Source organism: Neovison vison, chromosome 8, assembly GCF_020171115.1.
Source record: "Neovison vison isolate M4711 chromosome 8, ASM_NN_V1, whole genome shotgun sequence".
In the NCBI taxonomy this organism is placed as follows: domain Eukaryota; kingdom Metazoa; phylum Chordata; class Mammalia; order Carnivora; family Mustelidae; genus Neogale; species Neogale vison.
In genome coordinates, this window is record NC_058098.1 from 59,459,718 (window position 1) to 59,482,272 (window position 22,555).

The 22,555-nt window shown below is 48.4% G+C and overlaps 1 protein-coding gene across 2 annotated transcripts in view; it reads left to right on the forward strand.

Moving 5' to 3' along the window:
* The window catches only part of IL1R2 (interleukin 1 receptor type 2), a 51,880-nt gene that overhangs the window by 4,428 nt on the left and 24,897 nt on the right, over nt 1-22,555 (forward strand). The window contains exon 1 of one of the 2 annotated variants that reach the window (XM_044263739.1): nt 14,189-14,320. The exons of the other annotated variant lie outside the window; for it this stretch is intronic. Coding sequence (XP_044119674.1) covers nt 14,307-14,320 — 14 coding nt within the window. The 5' untranslated portion in view covers nt 14,189-14,306. Of the gene's footprint in view, nt 1-14,188; nt 14,321-22,555 lie in introns of those variants that run through there. 2 annotated transcript variants of the gene reach the window in all.

A 22,555-nucleotide genomic window follows, 5' to 3' on the forward strand; every position in this document is an offset into this window, starting at 1 on the left:
GTGCCAACAGCATTCGGGTCAAGAGAGCTCAGGCCAAAGGTCAGCATGTCCCCCAGCGGAGGCTTCCTGTCACCTCTGTCTCCATCAACAACTGATGGTCAGAATGGCCCCCCCTTCTTTTTAAGATTTTTTATTTATAATTTAACACACACACACAGAGGGAGAGAGAGAGAGAGACAGACAGACAGTGAGAGAGGGAACATAAGCAGAGGGAGTAGGAGAGGGGAAGCAGGCTTCCCTCTGAGCAAGGAGCCTGATGCAGGGCTTGATCCCAGGACCCTGAGACCATGACCTGAGCCAAAGGCAGCAATTTAATGACTGAACCACCCAGTTGCCCCCCATCCCTGTTTTTGTTTTGTTTTGTTTGTGAGAACAGTGACCAGCTAATGTGCAGGGTGCAATTTAGAAACCAGTTTTCTTCACTGAGATTAAGGTGTTCGAGATGTGTGGCTAAGATATTGCAGAGAGCTTTTTTCCATTCTTGCATAAACAGGTCATAAAAAGCCCCCTTAGGGATGATGTCCTGTCACCCTGTCTCCTGTCTGGTCCCTGGTGGATTCCTGGAGGCCTAATGCTGGCTTGGCTTTTGACTTGAAGGTCCTGGAATCCCTCTTTCCTTGGGGGCAATGGAGAGAAACTAATGTTTCCATGCTGGCCCAGTTATTTTCCAAGGACAGGCTGTTGAGCTATTGCGTCCCATCTGGTTCTTAGGGTGGTGGGAGGGACTGAAGGAGCAAGTACAGTAATGTCTCCCTTCACTTGTTAAGGGAGATCAGCAGGCATTTGGGATGTAAGTTCTGGCTCTCTTGCTCCTACGTTAATGACTTGCACATTTCAGGGACAAAAAGCCACTTGGGACTCATTTGGGAGAGTGAGTTCACTGTGAGTAGTTGACCTGGAGGGGACTTTGTTTGAAGAGGCTACCACTTGGGAGAGGGAGTGAGGGGGGCAACCCAGCATGGGAAGCAGGGGAACTAGTGTTGGGTGGGGAGGGGTGGGTGTTTGCAGGATGAAGACCTTGCCTGAAGGTCTGGGCCTGTGGTCAATGGACAGGACAGCTGAGGCCAGCAGGCTGATGGAGAGTGACAGCTTTGTGGCTAGGCCTGTGTCCTGTTACCACCAGGCCATATCCTGATTTTGCCCACTAACGAGACCACCATGGACCTCTCTCATTAGCAGACTGGGACCGAGTTCTGGTATGACCTTGATCGCTGGCTGGGTAACTGAGTGCATTCAGGGAACCAGAAAGGGCTGCTCTGAATCCCTGACTACGCACAGAGCAAAGAGACCCGGTCTTGCTGGGGTGTGTGTCAGCACAGGTGTGGGCCGATGGCCCATTTCCCACCTGCCACACTGAGCTCAGGAATTCGTAGGAGCCCTAGTGCTTAGACGTCTCAGCTCTGTTGATGCAGTGTGAACATCCAGTTATTCAAAGCTTATCCCTGTGAGAGGCAGAGGTCAGAGGAATGCAGAAGTGACCAGACTGCGGAGGGGTGTCGCTCAGAGATGGACCTGCTGTCCCCTGGCAACTGGGAGCCGTCAGTTCTAGAAATGTTCAGCAGACCAGGCAACGGGCCTCCATCCCAGTCCACACCAGAGAGTGGGGCAGGGGGCTTCTGGGGCAGGTCTGGCAGAGAGGGGCACATGCTGTCCTCAGAATTTAGGATTGGGGAGCAGCGCTTTGTGCTCAGGGGCACCCCTGGGTTGGCGCTCCGGCTGTGCGAGGTGGGCTCGCTGCCCTGCTCTTTCCTGGTCCTTGGGAAAGTGAGCTGATGCCATGTAGTGACCTGAAATGGAGGGATGCCCATTGTGTATTGAACCCAGTTCCTGGAGCACAGATGGGCTTCATAAACATCAGTTCCCTTTGCCTCCTTCCATGTGAACTGCGGTACACAGCGGAGCTGATATTGAGAAAGAAGTCGAGAGCTCCACCACCAGAATCGGGGATCTGGGGAGGAGTGCCTGCTTCCTTAGGGGCTGACTCCCCAAGGCCAGGCAGCCACAAAGACCCTTCTAATCGGGATCCAGGAGTACCTCTGGAAGGCGAATGGACCCATCTTACTGGACTTCCCTCCTTTTCCCACCCACCTACTTCCTACTTTACTTACCCACCTTTGCCTTCCACAGATGTCCCTGCCTTCCAAGCATTTGGATGAGTTTCCTGGCCTCTAACCTCTCTTCGCCTCCAGGCACTGGCCCTAGATGCCGGTGCACAGCAGCCCCTGCAGGTCCTGTCCTGCCTGGGGAGAGGGGTCTGGCCTGGCAAGGCTGACTCGGTACTGAGCCAATAGCCCAGGGCTCACTAAATTCCTTCTGACTGCAGTAGGCTGGTCCCAGTGCCTAAGGTGGGGCTGTGCTCATGAGTGGTGCCAAGAGCCCCGGCAGCCAGGGCTGGGAGCAGGGCAGGCCCTTACTTGGCCTTTAGATAAACAGGGAGCTGTTTCTAGGAGGATTTCACCTCGCAGGCTTTCCGGGTGCCTCCTGGAGTTACGCTTCGGACCGGCTCTTCGTGTCCAGCCCATGAATGAGCCGGTGTTAATTTTGTCGCAGTTGCTGTCATTTCCTGAGTGCTTTACTTTGGGTAGAGTACTTTTCTTTGTTCTGGTTTAAGGCCAAACAACCCTAGATAGACCCAGTTACTGTCTGCAGAGTACAGAGGAAAACACAGGGACACAGAGAGGTTGAGAATCGTGCCCAAGGCCACTAATCTAGTAGACAGTCGGGCTCACCTTTGCACGTCAACTCCCTGAACTCATCAGGTGCCTAGTAAATGTTTGTTAGTGACCAAGAGCACTCCCACTCTTGCTCACCGGTGTGTTTGTTTTTGGCGTAGCTCTTCAAGATCAGTGGTGCTGACCGTGTCCTTGGGCAGGGTGAAGTCTCTGCCTCTGTCGGACACCCTGAGTCGCCCCCCGCCCCCTGCCAGGTCTGGGACCCATTGCCAATCCTGAGGTGTGGCCAGGCTCGAGGGAAGTGGATTTGGAGATGGCCTCTCACCTGCCCCAGCTGGGAAGGCATTTTGCCTCTGGAATCAAATGCTTGGTGGGAGCAGCCAAGTCATTAACTTCTTGATGGAATGTGATAGGTTCAATTCCCTGGAGTGAAGTAACAGCTGGAAAAAGAAAGCGGTAAACACCGATCTCATCTCTGCTGGGTACATGACATTCTGGATTTTACCGTCCTGTTGCTACATGCTGGGCAGTTGGGGACAGTTTCAGTCTTGGAGACGTTTGCCATCTCTGTCATATCTTTTTCTCTGCAAAGAATGGGGCTGGCCACCTAGTCAGCGTTGCCTGTTTTGTCTCTGTGAGATTCTTAGCTCACCTCCTCCACCACACCACGGGACAGCTTCATCATGTCCTGGCCCCAAGCTGGTGGCTGTCCCTCCCCCCCCCCCAACAGCCAGCCTGTGGGATGGGGATGGGAGCATGGGCTCTGGGACCAGAGGGTCTGAACTGGCATCTGCACTCCAGCACCAGCCCCCGGTGTGTATCGGTGGCTGGCAGCTGGGTAGTTTAGAATAACAGCTATTTATTGTCCCAGTTCTGGGCTCCAAAAGTCCTGGATCAAGGTGTCTGGCAGGCCCACTCCCTCTTCCAGCTCTAGGGGACGATCCTTCCTTGCCTCTTCTGGCTTCTGGGGCTGCCAGTGATTGTCGGGGTCCCTTGGCTTATAGCTGCATCACATGTCTGTCTTCTCCTTGTGTTTGTCTCTGTGTCCAGATTTCTCCTTTTTATAAGGACACTGGTCGATTGGAGAGGGCCCATCCTAACAACCTCACTTTAACTTGACTGCCTCTGTAAAGACCTGAGTTTCAACTAAGGCAACATTCTGATGTCCTGGGGGTTAGAACCCCAACATACCTTCTTCTGTTGTTGGAGGGAGACACAGTTCAACCCATAACATGGTGTTGCCTTTGACAAGTTACTACTGTCTGCGTACCTTGGTTTATTTGCAAAATGGGCTGCAATACATCCTAATACTTAGCTCCTCGGGCTGTTGGGTTGGTGACATAAGTAGATATAGAAATTAAGTTCTTGGGACTGAGGCAGGTGCTTAATGACAGCTCTGTGAGTTGGAGCAGCTGTTACCAGGGCCTCTTCTCACAGTTGCAGAAATGCAAACCCTGGTCGTGAACATGCTTGCCAAGGATCTGAGGTTAGGTGACAAACCTGAGACTGCCTGGAACCAGAGATGTCTCTGGGATTAGCCCCCTGAGACCAGCATTATGCTGGGTGGCCTGGCTGTGTGCCACTGAAGGAAGGAAGCCAGCTGCACCCAGAGAGCACAGAGCCTAGTCTGGAAAGTGTTTTCTCCATCTCCTTTTCCAAAGAATTGTTGTCTAAGCCAACAAGGCTCCTCTAGCACTCATGTTCTCATCAGGGGGTAGGGGATGGCTTCGGACCTCTGTCTTCAGCTTGGATGAAATCCTATCACAAATCCCTTCCTCACTCACCATGAGGGGTAGCCCCGAGCCTCTGACCATCTGTGCATCTGTGGATCTCCAAGTACAAGAACAAAACCCACCATGGTGTAAGCCCCTGTATTTGTTTCCTTAGTTCCACTGGTGTTTAGCCCCAAATGGCCCCAAAGCTTGGACAACCCTCGGGGCTTGTTAGAGTGGGTCCAGCTGGCTCTTTCTGTCTTTCAGGATCTGAAGGAGCCAGAGCTTGGGGCTAGGGAGCTCTTGGGGTTCTAAATCTGCAGAGGATTCATGGTTCGATCGATTAGATCCTAGAGAAGCAGACAGATACCTCCCACCCCCCACAACCAGAGCCACAATGAAGTCTGGAGGTAGAGCTTCTTTGGGTACAGGCCCAGGAGGGCAAGGCAAGTGGGCATGTCTGCTCAAGCGGGATCCTCACATCGCCTTCTTGATCACCTGAGTCACTCGGAGAGTGGCCAGGATGACTGTGGGGTCATTCATCTTCCTGAGGTATTGATGGAGGTGACAGGGTGTTTCCTGATAGGATTAAGGTAGGGGCTTTTATTCTTGCCTGAAGAAGCTGGAAGAAAGTTATAAACCCATGATTTCACGTAAGAGACCATTTACTACTTTGTTTGACTCTCATTGTTTTGAGAAACAGATTAGTTTGAATTACTGGGGAATGTATATATATTATATAGATTTTTATAAGGACACCAGTCAATTGGAGAGGGCCCACCCTAACAACCTCACTTGAACTTTAACTTACTGCCTCACTTTAAAACCTCACTTTAACTTACTGCCTCTGTAAAGACTTGATTTTCAACCAAGGCAACTTTATGATATCCTGGGGGTTAGAACCCCAACATAACTTTTTCTTTTGTTGGAGGGAGACACAGTTCAACCGATAACATGGTGTTACCTTTGACAAGTTACTACAAGTTAGTTGAATATATTTATATTCAACTGAAAGCAGTTGGAAATCCATCAAGTACACTCTGTAAATGGATCCAGGCTAATGGAGTTTTCCAAGCAGAGACACCTAGAACAAATAATGGTGATTTTTAAACAATGCATCATCACTTTATGGTATGTGACTATTTTTCCTAAGAATGTAATGTGCACTCACCATAATTTTGGTTGTTTTTTTACTTAGCAACACTGTTTTTTAAATTTAAATTTAATTAATTAATTCATTCATTTATCAGAGAGAGAGAGAGAAAGAGTGCACACAAGCAGGGGGAGCAGCAGGTGGAGGGAGAAGCAGGCTCCTTGCTGAATAGGGAGCGCTATGTGGGACTCAATCCTAGGATTCTGGGATCACGACCTGAGCCTAGGGCAGATGTTTAACCGACTGAGCCACCCAGGCATTCTGGTAAGCCTTTTTAGTACATAGGAAATCAGAATAAATTTCACTCTAAACCTATTCCCAAACTGTCAGCATTATTGACACCCCTGTTTTTACTGGATTAGTGTCATCCAGGCTTATAGACATCCCAGAGGTAAGGGGGTGGGGACGCACCACATACTCAATGGGTGAGAACAGATGATGCGAACTGCTGAGACCAAACCTGGTGAGAAAATGGCATCTGAATTACCCTTGTATTGGTTATTGGCTGGCCAGCATCTTGCTTGTTATAAATTGACATTCATTTGCTTATGTCTCTATTATTGTCATTTCCTCCACTAGATTGCAAGTTCATAGACCTGAGAACAATGCTGGGCTTGGAGTGGGGGCTCAACACTGAATCAGTGAAATGTATGAATGGATGAATAAACAGGGCTGTTGTTCCAGACCGTGGTCATTTTTCTGAGTTTGGGTTAATGTGAATTGGAGTCTGATCCCCATGGCTGACCTGATTTCAGGGTAGAAACTAGAAGCTCAGCTCTTCTGATCTAGCCCAGTTTCACCTTTGTCTTTCTTCTGAACTGTCCTCTATGAGTCAGCCTGGGAATTTTCCCCACTTATTTACTCTTTTCTTGCTGCAGGAGGCGAAGACACAGCCCTGGAGAGGGTGAGCAGTTCAGCTCCTTGGGCAGTGGCTCTCAACCCGGGCAGGCAACACATTAGAATAACTGGGGGAGCTTAAAAGGAATTGACTAGCCCATCTCCACCCCTTTCCAGGGCTAATCGGTATGAGGGTGGGTCTGGGCACCAGCATTTGTTACAGACTTCTCCTGTGCAGCCAGAATTGAGAACCACTGGAATGGTGCTTCTTGAAATTTTGTCAGTATCAAACATCCAGATGGCCAACAGACACATGAAAAGATACTTAACATCACTCATCATCAATGAAATGCAAATAAAAATCAAATGAGCTATTACCTCACACTTGTCAGAATGGCTAGTATCAGAAAGAGAAGAAATGAGCATTGGTGAGGATGTGGAGAAAGGCGGAACCCTCATGCACTATTGGTAGGAATGCAAACTGGGGCAGCCACTGTGGAAAACAGTATGGAGGTTCCTCAAAAAGTTAGAAATACCATATGACCCAGTAATTCCACTTCTGGGTATTTACCCGAAGACAGCAAATATGCTCATTGGAAAAGTTATGTGCACCCCTACGTTTATTGCAGCATTATGATAGCCAACGTATGGAAGCAACTCAAGTGTCCATTGATAGATGAATGGATAAAGATGATATGGTAATGGGGCACTGGGTGGCTTAGTCAGTGAAGCGTCTGACTCTGGATTTTAGCTGAGGTCATGATTTGGGGGTCATGGGATCAAGCCCCACATCCGGCTCCATGCTCAGCAGGGAGTCTGCTTAAGATTATCTCCCTCTCCCTCTGCCCCACCCCTCTCCCTTGCTCTCTCTCTCTCTAAAAGAGAAAAGATGTGGTATATATACATAATGGAATATCACCCAGCCATAAAAAGAGAATGTGATCTTGCCATTTCCATCATCATGGTTGAACTTAGGGAGTACAGTGCTAAGTGAAATAAGTCAGAGGAAGACGAGTTCCATTATGGCTGCACTTCTATGTGAAATCTAACATAAAAAACAAAACAGACAAACAAAACAAGAAACAGATTCATAAATACAGAGAAAAAAGTGGTGGTTTCAAGAGGAGAAAGGGTGGGGAGGTGGACAAAATAGGTGAAGGGGATTAAGAGGCCCAAAGTTATAAAATTACTAAGTTACAGGGATAAAAAGAACAGCATAGGAAATATAGTCAATGATATTGTAATAATCTTGTATGGTGATGGATGGTGACTGTACTTGCAATGGTGAGCATTTCATAAAGTATGTAAATATCAAATCACTAGGTTGTACACCTGAAACGAATATAATATTGTATGTTGACTATACCTCAAGTAAAAATTGAAAGAAAAGAGAAGAAATAGGATCAGAATCACCTAGGGGCTGTTAGGCACCTGTTGTTTGGTCCCTCCTTAGGTTCTGGTTTTTTTTTGGTTTGTTTTTTTTAAGGTTTTATTTATTTATTTGTCAAAAAGAGAGAGCACCAGCAGGAGGAGAGAGAGGACAGGCAGAGGGAGAAGCTGACTCCCCACTGAGCCCAATGTGGGTCCCCTATCCTGGGACCCTGAGATCATGTCCTGAGCCAAAGACAGAAGCTTAACCAGCTAAGCCACCCAGGCGTCCCCCTAGGTTCTGATTTCTAGCCTGGGGTGATGGTTCAGAATGTGCGTTTTCTGCCATGATCCCAGGACCTGCTGTTGCTGTTCCACTTGGGGAACTGCCGCCCTTGGGACTGGGGCATGGTTGCCCCTGATTCTCCCTGACATGGAGTTTTCTGTTTCCTGCACGTGCTGTGCCTGTTCTTCCTTTCTTCAGCTGGGGTTCTCGCTTTGCCTGCTGCACAGGCCTGCCCTTTGCTGAGCTCTGCCCCATTCCTGACAGGGTGCAGAAAGCAGTTTTTTAAAATCTGCTCTTCTCTTGCTTGGAAAGGAGTTTGCATGGAGGGGGAACTGGACACCACCCCCCACCATGGGGACCCAGCACCTGGAAGTGGACACATTCAGAGGTGGTCGGGATATGGGCTCTGGAAGGGTCGTGCGTTCCTGAGAGGCAGGGTTGGGGCTGAGTTGTGTGCTACCTCTAGGAATTGGCTTGCCCTTGAGGGGTCAGCAAGGCCTGGATGTCAGAGTCTCAGAGGACAGCCCCGGTTAATAAAAGTCACAGTTACCACAGGGCAATTGTTCGCTCTGAGCTGGGCAGATATAGCAATGGGCTTCCCTGTGGACTCATTTTAAAGTCACTCTAAAAACACTGCTTGTATAAATACACCTTGGCATGTAACCGCCCCTACCTCTCAGCTCAGCCAGCCTCTCGTAGCCAGGTTAGGGGGTGCGGCCGTCACCCCCCTGTCCCTGTCCGGTGTATCCCTTGGCCACAGTTTGGGGCCCGAGGCTAGCTGCAGCAGCGTGACATCACCGCTCACAAACCCAAGGGGGCAGAACCAGAAGCTTCGGGAGTGCCGGGCGAAGCGGAACCACGTGTGACCACTTCGCATGTCAGTTCCCGGGGAAGCTGGAGCGCCGGGCCGTGACAGGACTAGGAGGAACGTGGATTCTCCTTTGCGATGAACTTCAGTCGAGGCCCTTAGTGCAGCTGCTCAAACCTGCTGAGCCCAGGTGCTGAGCTGGCCCATGACACCTGCCCCGGGGGCGGTGAGTGTGCCAACGGGGACAGGTGGGTCAGGGCTCTGTGTGCCTGTTCCAGGGCTGGCGTGTCACCGGCAGGCGGGGTTACCGTGAGCCTGTGCATTCTATAACGTGATACACAGATGAGACAATCATGGGTGCATTTGGGGCCCTGCAGGGTGAGTCAGTCCCCATCACTGTTTTCCAGAAGTGTGGGGCTCGGCCGTCAGCTCAACAAAGCAAAATGTTCGACAGGTTACTGGGAGCCCATTAGAAAGCAGAGAGGTCTCCTGGTTCATGAGAAGAGCTGCCCAGAAACTGGCAGCTATCCTGGCAGCTTGGGCGATGTTCAGGCGGGTGGTTAGGGGTTGGGGGGGTGTGAGTGACAGTGGCCAGAAAGGCCCTGTGACCCAAGACTCGCAGTCACCAAAGAACGGGAAGGATGACTTGGAAGTTGTGTTTTCCAGTGAGTTCCATGTATTGCCTTTGAGATGTGTGTGTGTGTGTGTGTGTGTGTGTGTGTGCTAGCACTTATTTTTAAAATGTAAACATCTTGTGTGTACTGATGATGCCTGTGACTCAGTTTGGGTGTGGATCTTCGATTTTTAATATACTGAGAGCTGCTTTTGAAGTTTTTGTCGGGTCTCTGTCCATGCCTGCTGGAGCCCTGCCAGGCACTAGAAGTAGTGATTATTGGTTATGGTGGGAGGCTGGCCTGACCCTGGGCAAGTAGGATAAGCACAGCGCTTCATTAAAGAGAACCCCTGCCCTGCAAACCCAGCACACACACACACACACACACACATGCACATACATACACACCCCTTAGAGTCCTAGCATAAAAACTGTTTTTTAAGCCGCCTTTATTGTGGACATAATGTCAGTTTGGTAAGTCTTGTAACAGGAGTGGAGGGAGTCTGTGAAGTACTGAGTAGAAGATTTAGCGCCTGGATCCGTGGGCAGTGGGAGGCCTAGAAGCAGGAAAGGTAGGGTGAAGGCGAGGCGGGGGTGGTCCTGACAGGTGGGTGGATGCTGATGGTGGGGTCTGGTGGTAGGTGCTCATTGGGATCTCCGAGTTGCTGTCTAATGGTTTTTCCACCATTCTGTGCTGTGAAGCCCGAGGGGGGTGAATCCACAGCGGCTCTCCTCCCGGCCAGAGCAGGACCTGGCTGTGCCTCCGAGGTTTTGGTCTGGAGCCCTGTTTTGGGAAGGGGCAGAAAGGTGCTATGCCAACTGTCGAGGAGGGCAGCATCTCTGTGCCCCAGGAGCATCAGGATGATACTGTGCCTGGGACCGACCTGATTGTGTCTGTGAGGTCATGATTTGGGTTCTTCTCTTTCAGTCTAGACTGGATCAGGAAGCAACCCAGACTATTGGCCGACCAGGTCCTTCTGCCTCCTCTTGGTGGGGGGGGCCTTGAGCTGACAGATGAATGAACATTGCATGGCTTATTATAGAAATCAGATATCATAAGGAAATTGTCCCTCCTTCTGGTTCTAAGGAAAATAAATTTTTATTCACCCCTCCCTTGGAGCAAAGAATGTGGCTTCATCTCTGTGAGTGGCTTGTTAGTGCTCTGGATGGCTTCTAGGTTTTTCTCCTGGGCAGGCCACATCCCCTGCACTGGTGTGTCTCAAGCTCAGAAGGTGGAAAGACAAGGCCAGGGAAGCAGGGGCATCTACTGGGCCTCAAGTCAGAGCAGGTGGGGCTGGCCTGCTGCCTCCAGAGTCCCATGGTAGGGCAAGGCTTGGCTGTGTGGCTGGAGGAACAGGGGAGGGGAGGTCTCTGGACTGGGCCTGGGTGTTGTTGAGAAAGAGTTAGCATGAAATGGGGCTGGTATCCAGCTCCCCTCCTCCCATGCTCTGGGTCCCAGGGGCAGGTTGCAAGGACAATGGGCACATGTCCATCCCTTTCCAGGGTCTCTCTGGAAAGCAAGGCAGGGAGAAAGAAGCAAAAGGACAGGCTGGCAAGAAAAAGGCTTTCCATAATGAAGGTTGGATTTTCTCTGGATTGGACAGCAAAACCCAATCTCTCCTGTAGATCTCAAAAGCTCTATGCAGACTCTGTCTACACTTGCTAGAGCAGCTCAGCCCTTCGGTGTAAAGGAAATGGTGGTGTTCCAATCCTCAGTCACGTAGAGCACTTTCCTAGGCTTCTATCTACAGTCATAGAGCACAGACTTTGAAAACTGGAAGCAACCTCTGAGCTCGTGCGCCAGTGAACATGGTCTCCTGACCATGTCCACGTCTGAATTCCTGTCACCTACGATTAGGTGACCTTCCATGGCAAAAGAGGTTTTAAAGATGTGATTAAGGTAAGAATTTTCAGGTGGCAAGTTTATCCTGGCTTATTTGGGTGAGCACCAGATATAACCACCAGGGTCCTCGTAAGAGGGAGCACAGAGCTCAAAGGAAAACGAGGGTCACATGATGATGGGAGCAATGGGAAAAAGCGGATGTACTAGAGGCCTCTGTGAATGAATGAGAACAGCCTCTGGAAGTGCATTTTCCATGGAAGCCTTCAGAAGGAGCTTGGCACCACTGACATCTTGATTTCAGGCCATGGACAGAGACTTCGGTCCAACGCCTGACCTCCAGAACTGTAAGAGAATTAATTAGTGGGTGTTGCATGAAGCCAGTGTTTGAGGTAATTTGTGAGAGCAGCAACAGGGAACTGATACAGAACTCATTTATTTCAGCTCTCTCTTTTCACAGATGAGACCAAAGCCCATTTGTAGTCAATATTTTCATGTTTAGCTTGTGAAGTTGTTAATTATGTTTGGGGGTGGGGATACATGGTATGACGTTTCCTCTGTCTCTATGAATAACACACGAGAGATTTTTTTCTGTCGTTGGCCAACTGACCAGAACAGGCCTAAGTATTTTAATTTTATGGGTGCTGATTGCTAAATTGATCCTGTGGGTGTGAGAACCATAATCTTAATCCAAATTAAGGACTCTCACCTGGCAAGAATGAGTGAACTTATCTGGATAATTTGACAGAGGCTGTCCCAGCAAACCAGGGACAAACAGTCTATGTTATAATCCATGACAAAGTGGCCACCACAGGCTCTTTGCTTCTCCAAGTTCCCTACCTTTTGGCTTCCATGGGAGGAAAAGGAGTTGGAACTTTGCCACAGAGGTTTTCAGAAGATGCTGTTCATTTATGACCCAAAGTAGACTTGGGAAAGGCCTGGGTTCAAAAAATAAAGACTCATTGCTTCAATCCTTGCAATAAACGTCCTGGCTTACTTTCACCTCAAACCTCAGAGGATTTCGAGATACTTCAGAACATTCTGTGCCTTGTTCATTTCCTATCAGTTGGTGGAGAAATTGAAACAAATGCTCTGGGGATAGTAAGGAGAGGACAGTGTAGACAGTGCAGATGGGTAAGGAATGGAGGAACACAGGACGGGGGGGGCCGCATTTTTCCACGAAGACTTTTGGTGATGGTTGGGTCTGAGGCATTAGTTCTTTCAAGGGCCATTCAAGCAATTCTTGTGGCTCCATGATCACATTTTCCCACCGAAGAAGTGAGGTCACGTAAATTCCTCTTTATGGATCACAAGATCAGCAGTTATACTTCAATACGGCCAACAGCAGACCGCAGGGTTTCACTTCCTCTTTTTGACTATATTAAGCTGTGGGCTTCCCTGTGCTCCTGAGTGAGTATGATCCCAGCCGAGGCAAGGTTATCTGGCGCTGGTGTGTTTGGTTGACCACAGAGAGAGCAAGGACAGGACTCAGTTATTTGCATACCCTTCATCCTGGGATGATGAGGTATTTGGGGAAATTTCCCTGCGTGGGGGTGAATTTATACCCTCAACTTTACTTGGCTTGACCCAAAATTTATAGCTCAAACTTTAATAACCATGTCAAAATTTTGGAACAAAACCAGACATTCTCCCTTCAACTGGTCCTTGGAGAAAGGATAAACACGAAAACAGTGTAATATTTACTCCTTGGCCAACAAACTCCATTTTGGGGACATTACAGCTTCTATCATGAAATTATATAAGTCAATACAGCTTTCTCACCTGTGGTCCCCCTAAGTGCCTGGACCTCAATTTGCGACCACGTCTAAGTTTCCATCGAGGTCCAACATTGTATTTTTCTCAGATTTTGTTTACCCAGTCTAAGCTGAGATTCCCTGGGAGTTCTCTTCCTTGTTAGCAAAAGGATAAATTTAGGGCCTGTGGGCCCTTTTAACTTGGAGCCATTTGTTTTGACTTGTCTCTAGACATTTCTCATCTGCCTTTCCACCTATAAGAACCCCCGTATCTGAGTCAGTTAGATGGAAAGTGCCATTAAGGTTAGCAACATGGATTTTAAAAGACATTCGGGTAAGTGTTCTTTTCCATCCACCAACATGGGGGGTCCATATTATACCTGCCTACACCACACAGCTCAGCCCAACAAGAGCACACGGGACCCAGAGGGCTCACATCCCCACCGCATGCCCTGGTCCTTGCCAAGTTCGTATCCTTTTCCACGTGGCTTCCTGTACATCTCAGGGAGGGGACTGGACCTGGGTGCAGGCCTGTCCAGGCAGACAGCAGGGGCAGTGAACCCGGCAAGGGGAGGGCTGCTGTGGGCTCTGTGCATCTGTGGCCTTGCATGGGGTCTCAGTGGGCCCTGGGCAAACTCCTGCAGGGGGAGTTAGGAGACATTTGTTTTGTACAGACATGACTTAGGGCCAAAGTTCCATTTCTAGAGGACAAGCTATTCAGTTAGGCAAATTCCACAAGTGGTAATAAAGACTTGGAAAGTCACCCTCTTCCTTCGCATGACAATTAAACATCATACAAGACTGGGAACCAGGGAACTCAAAGCTTAACTTCCCTTCTATCCCAGAAGGGATGTTTTGTGGGGGAAAACACCTACCAGCCCACTGGCTGAAGACCTGAAGACCTCCTTTTGTCTTTGATGAGGCCACGGCCAGCAGAATAGACATCACTTCAAAACCGCCTCTCAGCTGGAAGTACGCAAGTTTTAGCGAGTCACAAAAAAATAGGGAAACTTGCGCACGCTGTCCTTGGCCACTTCCCCATCTGAATGATCACGCACCCAGTGCAGTCACCGAGAGGGTGCTCCCCTGTGAGGAGGGAAAAGGTGTGTCCATAGCCTCTCAGTCAGAGAGAGTGACACAAACCCTATTAGGAAATCCCTGGAGTACGGGGATATAAATCCCGGCTTGGACTGCCCAGTTTCCACTGAAGGTAAAAGTCGGGCCTGGCAGCCTTCCCCAGGCGAGAAGCAACAAGGTCAAAGAATGCAGGGCTGCAGGTAAGAGGCTTTTGAGAGAGAGAGAGAGGATGAGAGAGAGGGAGTGCCAGAATGAGGGGGAAGAGAGAGGGAGAGAGACTGTGAGAGAGAAAGAGAGATGGAATGAGGAGAGAGAAGGAGTGAGACAGAGGGAATGAGAGAAAGAGGTAATGAAAGAATGAGGGGGAGAGAGAATGAGAGGGAGAAAACTAGAGATGGTATGAGAAAGAGATGGAATGAGGGAATGAGAGAGGGAAAGAGAGAGGAATGACAGAATGAGGGGGGAGAGAGGGAGAGAGAATGAAAGAGGGAATGAGGAGAGAGGGAATGAGAGAATGAGGGGGACAGAGAGAATGAGAGAGAAAGAGAGAGCTGGAATGAGGGGACTAGAGAGAGAGGAAATGAGAGAGAGAGAGATGGAATGAGAGAGGGAATGTGAGGGAGGAATGACAATGGGGGAGAGAGAGGGAGAGAAATCTGGGCAGTCAGGACACTTGGGTTCCATTTCAGGGGTGGCTTTCCTGGTGTCTCTGGACCGTGGGTGCCTTCTCTGGGTGATATTCCTCATCTCTGCGACCTTTGCATGTTGGAAGGTGACCCTGACCTTCTTAGGCTTTAGCGTCTCTGTCAAAAATGGGCTGGATCAGAGGATTTCTGAGGATCTTCTGTGGTTCACAGTGACAGGCAGAAATGCTGTGGGATCCAATTAAAAGAGACTCCTAGCTGTAGACAGTCACCTCGGGAGAGCCTGTGCCTGTGAGGCTTATACTGAATTTAGAGGGTTGCTTCTTCGGAAGGTCAGGGGGTTTTCTAGCATGGCATGTTTTCTTTTTTTAAAAGTAGGTGTAATTTTTCTAACACTTGTGCTTTCAGAGCTGGCTGAGGGCCAGTGTTCCTGGTTGTTTCAGAGGAGTAGTGAGCAGATCGTGGTGGGAAAGTGTAAGCCGTGGGGCTAAGGGGTCTGAGTTCAAGTTCTCAAGAGACTTTCCCTCTTCCTAGCTATAGGTTACATGTGTGTCCATATCATAACTGTCTTTAAAAAATTCTATGATGTAGTGAATGAGGGGTACCCTTTGAATAGAGGTCATCTACCTGGTGGCCATCAGCTGGCCAGTAATTGATAGCTAGGCAGCATTAAGCTTATCTTTATCCTCTGCTTCATTATTGTGAAATAATAACACTGGGTACAATTTTTAAAAATAAAGTTGCTTTTTATCCTCAGTTATTATTAAGTAAATTGCACAATTTATTTTTAACCCCTCAGTGCCTCAGTGTCCCCATCTGTAAATAGTGAACTCGATGGGGAGGATCATAAGGTCATGGGAAAAGTAAATGAGTATGAATCATGTAAAGCACTTCGAGTAGCCCGGCTCACTCTGTGGGTGCGGCTGAAACATTGGCTTTCACTCTTTGGCGCACTCGCTCTTGAATCCCTCCCCTTGGAAGTCCTTTGCTCCTCGTGGAACCCCAGCTCCCTCAGGAGTCCCCTACGTTGTGGCCCCCAGCTCTGCCACTGAAGTGCTGTGATCCAGGTCAAGGCTGGCATCCGTCTGGGTTTCCTCTTCTGTAAATAGTTTAGTGACTTGACCTTGCAGGGTTCCCCTAGCTGCTCGGGATCTGCAGGGGGATGCGTCCAGCTTCCCTCTCTGAAGTTCACCCCCACCCCACCAAGCTCAGTCTTGCCCTGGCACTTCTCTCTGAGCTCTGCCATCTCAAGAGGGCAGTGGGTTCCTTCCCACTGGCTCAGTGCCATATTCCCACATGCGCAACAGGAAGAGCACCTTCTCTCACATCTCATTAGTTTTGTTCAGTTCCATTGCATTTTCCATGTTTTAGCCTCTGGTTACCCTAAAAGGCCAGCAGGAAGCCTGGATAGTGTCAGAGGTGCTGGGAGGACAGTCTCTTTTTCTCCCAGCTGCCTGGGAGCACCTGCCAAGCCCTACCAGCAGGTGTCCCCTCAACCTTCTGGCTCCCACCGGACCTTACCTACCAGCTGTTACACAGCAAACCCCTGTGTGATCAAGACCCTCAGAGTCCGTCCCTCCTCACTTCCCCCGGGCTAGCAGAAGTCCGTGTCACATGAAAACGCAATGGACAAAGCCTGAGTCATACAGGTTTGAGTTGTCTTTTTCTGTAACCATTACCATCTGTCCAGACGAGGGCACATGGTCATGGTGGTGACCATCAGTGAGTTTCACTGGCCAGTGCATTTCAAACTTGAGGGTGCACTAGCACCCCTGAGGCTTAGAAAGCACAGACTGCTGGATCCACTCAGACTGTGATCCAGTCTTATGTGCAGGGTGTCTGAGGTAGAGGTTCCCAGGTGATGCTGATTCTGCTGCTGCTGGTCTGCGGACCACACTTTGAAAACTGCTTCCTTAGGTGATAATAAGAGGTTTCAGATCCAGTAGCACACTGAGTTGTTTCAGGACAAGAAATGTTTGAGGCCATTTTCAAAACAGAAGTCACAGAGACCTGCTGGGTTTGACATGAATGCTAGAGGCTGGAGGTCTTAGATAGGAGAGTTCTATTTAACAGATGGACAAACAGGCGCAGAGGGAATGATAAGTATCTCAGTGTCTGGAACTTGACCTCAGGCTCCTAGCGGTTTTGTTCTCCACTCATGAAGGGACATTGCCTAACATAGGTGGGAAGAGGGTGGCAAAGGGCAGCCAAGAGATGAAGGGAATATGGAAGCTTTTGTGGCCGGCCGGCGGGCGAGAACCAGGGGGGCCATAAAAGAAACAGTGATGGAGTTGTTGGTCCTCTGGCATCTCAGTTCCTGCTCCGGTGGTTCTCAGCCCTGGCGGAGCGTTACCATCACCTGGGGAGCTCTTAAAAATCCCTGTACCTGGGACCTATTACATCATTCATGTTGGGGGCTGGGACCTGGGCATTAGTAGTGTTGAAAACCTTCCAGGCAGTTCTGATGTATACCCAAGGCCGAGATCCCCTGCATTATTCCATGGCTGACACTCTTTACTGTCTCACCTTTTATTACACTTGATCTTAGCCAAAAGGCCGAGAAGCGATATGTCCCACCTTTTATTAACTCTTCAGGGACTCCTCCTTTCTTCCTTCAAACCCTGTGTTCTGAACCTGCAATTTATCTGATAAATTTCAGATAAATGGGCATTTTACTCACCAGGAGTGTGCATACGAGAGAAGTCTGAAAATCTATATTAAACTCCCTACAAACATTTCTGAAAAACACTTTGGTGTTAAGAACCTCTGTTTCAAAATAAGCATAAATAATTTCCTAAACAGAAGGAGGTGAATGATTGTGGCATTTGACTCTGGGCCCAAAGAGTCCAGCTTAAGACCAGTTACCTTGCCACGCAACTTAGTCATGTTACTTAGCTTCTGGAAGTTAGTTTCACTCATCGGATGACAGGGATGGGGTAGGGAGCAGAGGTTCTTTGCTATGGTTAAGGATTTCTGGAAAGTATTCATACCACCCAAAGTTTTCATGAAACATCAAGGGGACATTCAAGAATACGTTGGCTTCATTGGGGATTTCAAACTTGAGTGTATTGGGGGGCCATGCAGTAAATCAAATATGTGAGGCTATGAGTGATACAACTGGAATGAGCTTGTCTCTTGGGAAATACATTCAACGAAGACTAACATCAACATTCCCCTGAATAATGCATACTCACAAGCTGAACTGGCCCAGATCCCAGTTTGTGATTTGAGGACTGGCTTTGACAATATGATCACATACCCCCAGAGTGAAAGGGATCAGGAGCAAAACCTGCCCCACCCTTTTATTTATATTTCCTTAGAGGAGTTATTTAACTCCTGTAAGCCCCAATGTCTTCATCTCTAAAATGAAAATAATAATATGTAGTTCACTTAATGTTGGGGAAAATAACGGAAAACTTTGCCTACTGCCTGCATATATTGGTGTTCAAAAATGTTAGCTAGCATCCTCAATATCATCATCATCAGATCATACGATTCTGACAGCAAAATTTCAGAAACCCCTCTGAAGAGCTGCGGTGATCAGGACATAGGGGTTTACTATAATCTCTGCTCTCATTCCCTGTCAGCATCTGCCTACTCTACTTAAGAATAAGGCAGTTTATTTATTATTATTATTATTTTTTAAGATTTTATTTATTTATTTGACAGACAGACATCACAAGTAGTCAGAGAGGGAGCAGAGAGAGAGGAGGAAGCAGATCCCCGCTGAGCAGAAAGCCCAATGCGGGGCTTGATCCCAGGACCCTGGGATCATGACCTGAGCCAAAGGCAGAGGCTTCAACCCACTGAGCCACCCAGGCGCCCCAAGTATAAGGCAGTTTAAAAACGAGTGCTTCTCCATTGCCTAAAAATCATGTTGATATGCCCATAATCCCAATGCCTAAGTCTGAGTTGGAGCCTGAGATTTTGCATTTCTTCACAAATGATGCTGCTGGTCCATGGACCATACTTTGAATAGCAAAGCTTCAGAATATTTGAACCAAGCTTTTCTTACTTGGGAGCAAGGAAGAAGTGAATGTACAGCGTTGGATAGATCCTGGATTATCTAGAGCTAATATTAATCAGAATGTTTTTTTAAATGTCTGCCATAGGCAGAATTCTAAGATGACCCCCACTGATCCATGCCCTTGTGTAAGTCCCCCTCCCTTGAATGAGGATGGAATATATGAATGTGAGGGGATATCACCCTCATGATTAGATTTACCTTCTGCCACCAAGGTAAAGGAATTTTGCAGGTGTAATTTAAGACCCTGATGAGATGACTTGAAGTTAATCAGAAGGAATTTTCCTGAGCATGCCTGAAACAACCAGGTGGGCTCTTAAAAAAATAAATAAATAAATAAATAATAAAAAAAAGATCTAGAGGTTAGAGTCAAGAGGTCAGAGAGAGTTGAAGCAACATCTGATGTTGCTCTATTGGTCTTGAAAAAACAAACTGTCTTGTGGAAATGGCCATGGGTCAGGAAATGGTGGACAGCTTCCAGCTGCTGACCGTGGCCTTGGCTGACAGCCAGCAAGAAAGTGGGTACCTCAGTTTATACAATCACAAGGAACTGACTTCTGCAGCAAACACATGGAACAGAACCTTGGGATTTGATAGTCTCTAACACCCTCAGCAGAGACTTCATCCAAGATGAGACCAGACATCTGACCCATGGCCGTATGACTAATGAAGGGGTGTTATTTTAAGTCACTGAGTTTGTGGGATTTCTACAAAGCAACAGAAAGCGAGTACGATGTCTTATTTCTTCTCTTCGATTGTTGCGCATATCGGTCCAAGGTATAGATAACCTAAAACATCTCAGTAGCTTAATATAACACATTTCTCTTGCACATGCAGTATCACTGTCAGTGGTCAGCTGTGTCTGACCACAATGGTCACGATAGCTACTGAGGACATTTTCAAAAGAGAACTCATGGAGACCGTCTGTTGAATTGTTTGGACATGGGTGCTGGGGTGGGAAATAGGTGTTCTCCTACTTAGCAGAAAGAGAAACAGACATGGAAACACACTGGAGTAGATGCATGGGTGGAAGTAGACCTCATCCTCCTATCAGGTTGACCTGATCATCCTATGTGGCCACCATCAATAAACGAGGGCTCAGAGAAAAGGGGGCTGGAGGGCAGGGCACCAGAAATGAAATGCATAGGCTCGCAAGTGACCCATGGCCTTCCCGCTTACTTTTCATGGCTATAACCTGTTCTGCGGCTATCTCTGACTTCAAGGTACAGAGACGTGGCATCCTGTGTGTACCCCAAAGTAGAAAAGTACCAGATGTTGGTGAGCGTGAGTCTGTCTACCATGGCATGTTGCTCAGTTGGGTTGGAGTGTCGGGGAGAAAGCAGGATCTAGACTTCACAGATCTCTTCCTGGCGCTGAGTCAAGATGGTGGGACATCCCAATGCTGAGAGTAGCAAGAGGGGCTATGTGTGTGAATGGAACGCTCACTCCCAGACACAGAGGAGGCCAACGGGCTTCTGGGGACTTTTTGGGTCTGCGGAAAACCCAGTCAGTCTGGGCTGTCTTCAGCTAAATAGTGAGCTTTCTTGTGGCAAGGGATTTCCCCCACACAGTAGAGATAAAAATCACTTGGGTTTTCAATTGTTTGTTTTTGCTTGACTTTTATCAGCTTGTATGGACATGCTACACACAGGGCTGGGGAAAGCTGCCACCTTCTGTGACTCTCAGAGGACTAGCCATTCTGGGCGGGCACATTTCCCAGGGATGGAAGATGGTTTTTCAAAGCATAAACAGAAAATCCCCCCTTTTTTTGACAACTTAATTTTGGAAGGAAATAGTTCTTTTTTCTTTCTTAAAAAAAAAAAAAAAAAAAGCAGCAGGCAGAGAAGACTCCCTGCTGAGCATCTGTGGGACTTGATCCCAGGTCCCTGAGATCATGACCTGAGCCAAAGGCAGATGCTTAACTGACTGAGCCACCCAGGCATCCCTGGAAGAGAATATTTCTAAAATATGTAGCATGGTGAAAATTTATATTCACTGTAAACCGATGCCAAAAAATGTACCTTTCTTTTCTAACTTTTCTAACAAGCGTTTCATTTGGTGATTGAGGTCCCTTTAGTACCATGTCTTCTCCATCTTGCTGGCTCACATCTGCTTCTCTTAGATTTATTCAGTCTCTTGTAAATGCTCAGGCTTTCAGTTTCTCACGTTATTGCTTTCTTCTAGCCAGGAAGGAGCCTGAGAGTATGGAAGCCATGCCCCAGGGCATGATGGGGAGGGTGGCAGTCCACACCTGATGGCCTGGGGCCTTCACTGGTATCCATGGTGATGTTCCTATACCTGACTGGCCATGGGTGTCCTGCCAAATCTACTGCTAAGGTCTGCAGCTGGGAAAACCCACAGTCTGATCTTGCAGCTGGGTCAGAGCCGCCACAATGGCCAGCTTGGGCCCACTGTGCCCCTCACTGGCTCCACAGGCTCTCTGTGTCTTAGCCAGGCCACGTTTCTCATCTGGCTTTGACTGACCACTTGTGCAGGTGATACTTAAGATATTTGACAACCAGCAGGGGACGAGCACCAACTAGTCAGAACAGACGCTATAGGATCTGTTACTAGACTGCGAGGATCTCTGAGGAGCCCCAGGAAAGGCATGGTAGCAGAGGACAGAGGGCTCAGGGTTTGGTTAAGTGATATTTACCAGCTGGTGGAGGTATGTTTCCATCTTTGGCCACACTGCTCCTTATGGACTGAATATCCAGCTCTAGGTCACCTTGTCCTTTATCACAGCAGCCCCAAATTAGCCCAGATCTCAGTTTACCTCCCATTCCCCACTTGAAGCACAGAGATGTATCTGGGTTTCTTCCCCCTCAGGGAGAAACTCAGGCTAGCAGGACTTCTGTCTCTTTGCACTCGGGTTTTGAACTCAGAGTCAGGAGCGGGCCAATATGCCTACCTCCTCTTGTGGTTTCCTTCCTTTTACCCTGAACCCCCTGCCCCCCACCCCAAAGCCTTTTCTTCTACTTCCCCTTCCTACCAGGAAGGAATATGTAACACGCACTTCCTTCCCTCCTTTCTGAGGAGGACTTTGGTCTTCCCTTTTCTTTGGGGCATAGTGGCAGAAGAATTGGAGATGCTGAGAGTTCTGGATTCTGAACAAAATTTAAACTGTTCTTCATGATTCAAGGAAATCACCACAAACATCAACTGTTTTGTGCTGTAACACCCTGATGCCCCCATCGGGCACAGGGAGGTGGAGGGGACCACTGGTGTCTGCTCTTAATGGCTCCTGATTGCCATAACTTTGATTCTTGCACTTTCTTAATATTTTTCTTTCCTTTTCCCCCTGCATCTATCTTAATGTCTTTCTGTGTCCTGTGTTATTAGGCCATCAACTGCCTCTCCCTTCTCTATGTTCTCTGGTCCACCAGCCCAGTCCCTCTTTCTAATTTGCTACCTCTAATCTGCTTTTGATCAAGCATTCTGGTTGCATACTGCTGCGTAACAAAATGCCCCCAAATTTAGCAGCTTACAACACACATGTTATTATAACTCACATATTTTTGTGGGTCATGAATTTGAGAGGGGCTCTGCTAGGTGATTTCTTCTGTTCCATGTGGTTTGATTGAGTTCAAGCAGTGGTACTTACTTGGCTAGTGAATTGACTCTTCTGGGAGTCCAAGATGGCTTTACTCACATGGCTGGAGTCTTTGAGGGGATTCCCGGGAGGCCAGACCTAGCTGGAACTGTGAACTCGGCCCCCTACAGGTGACCTCCTCTGTGAGGTAGTCTCGGGGTGGTTGGAAAGCTTA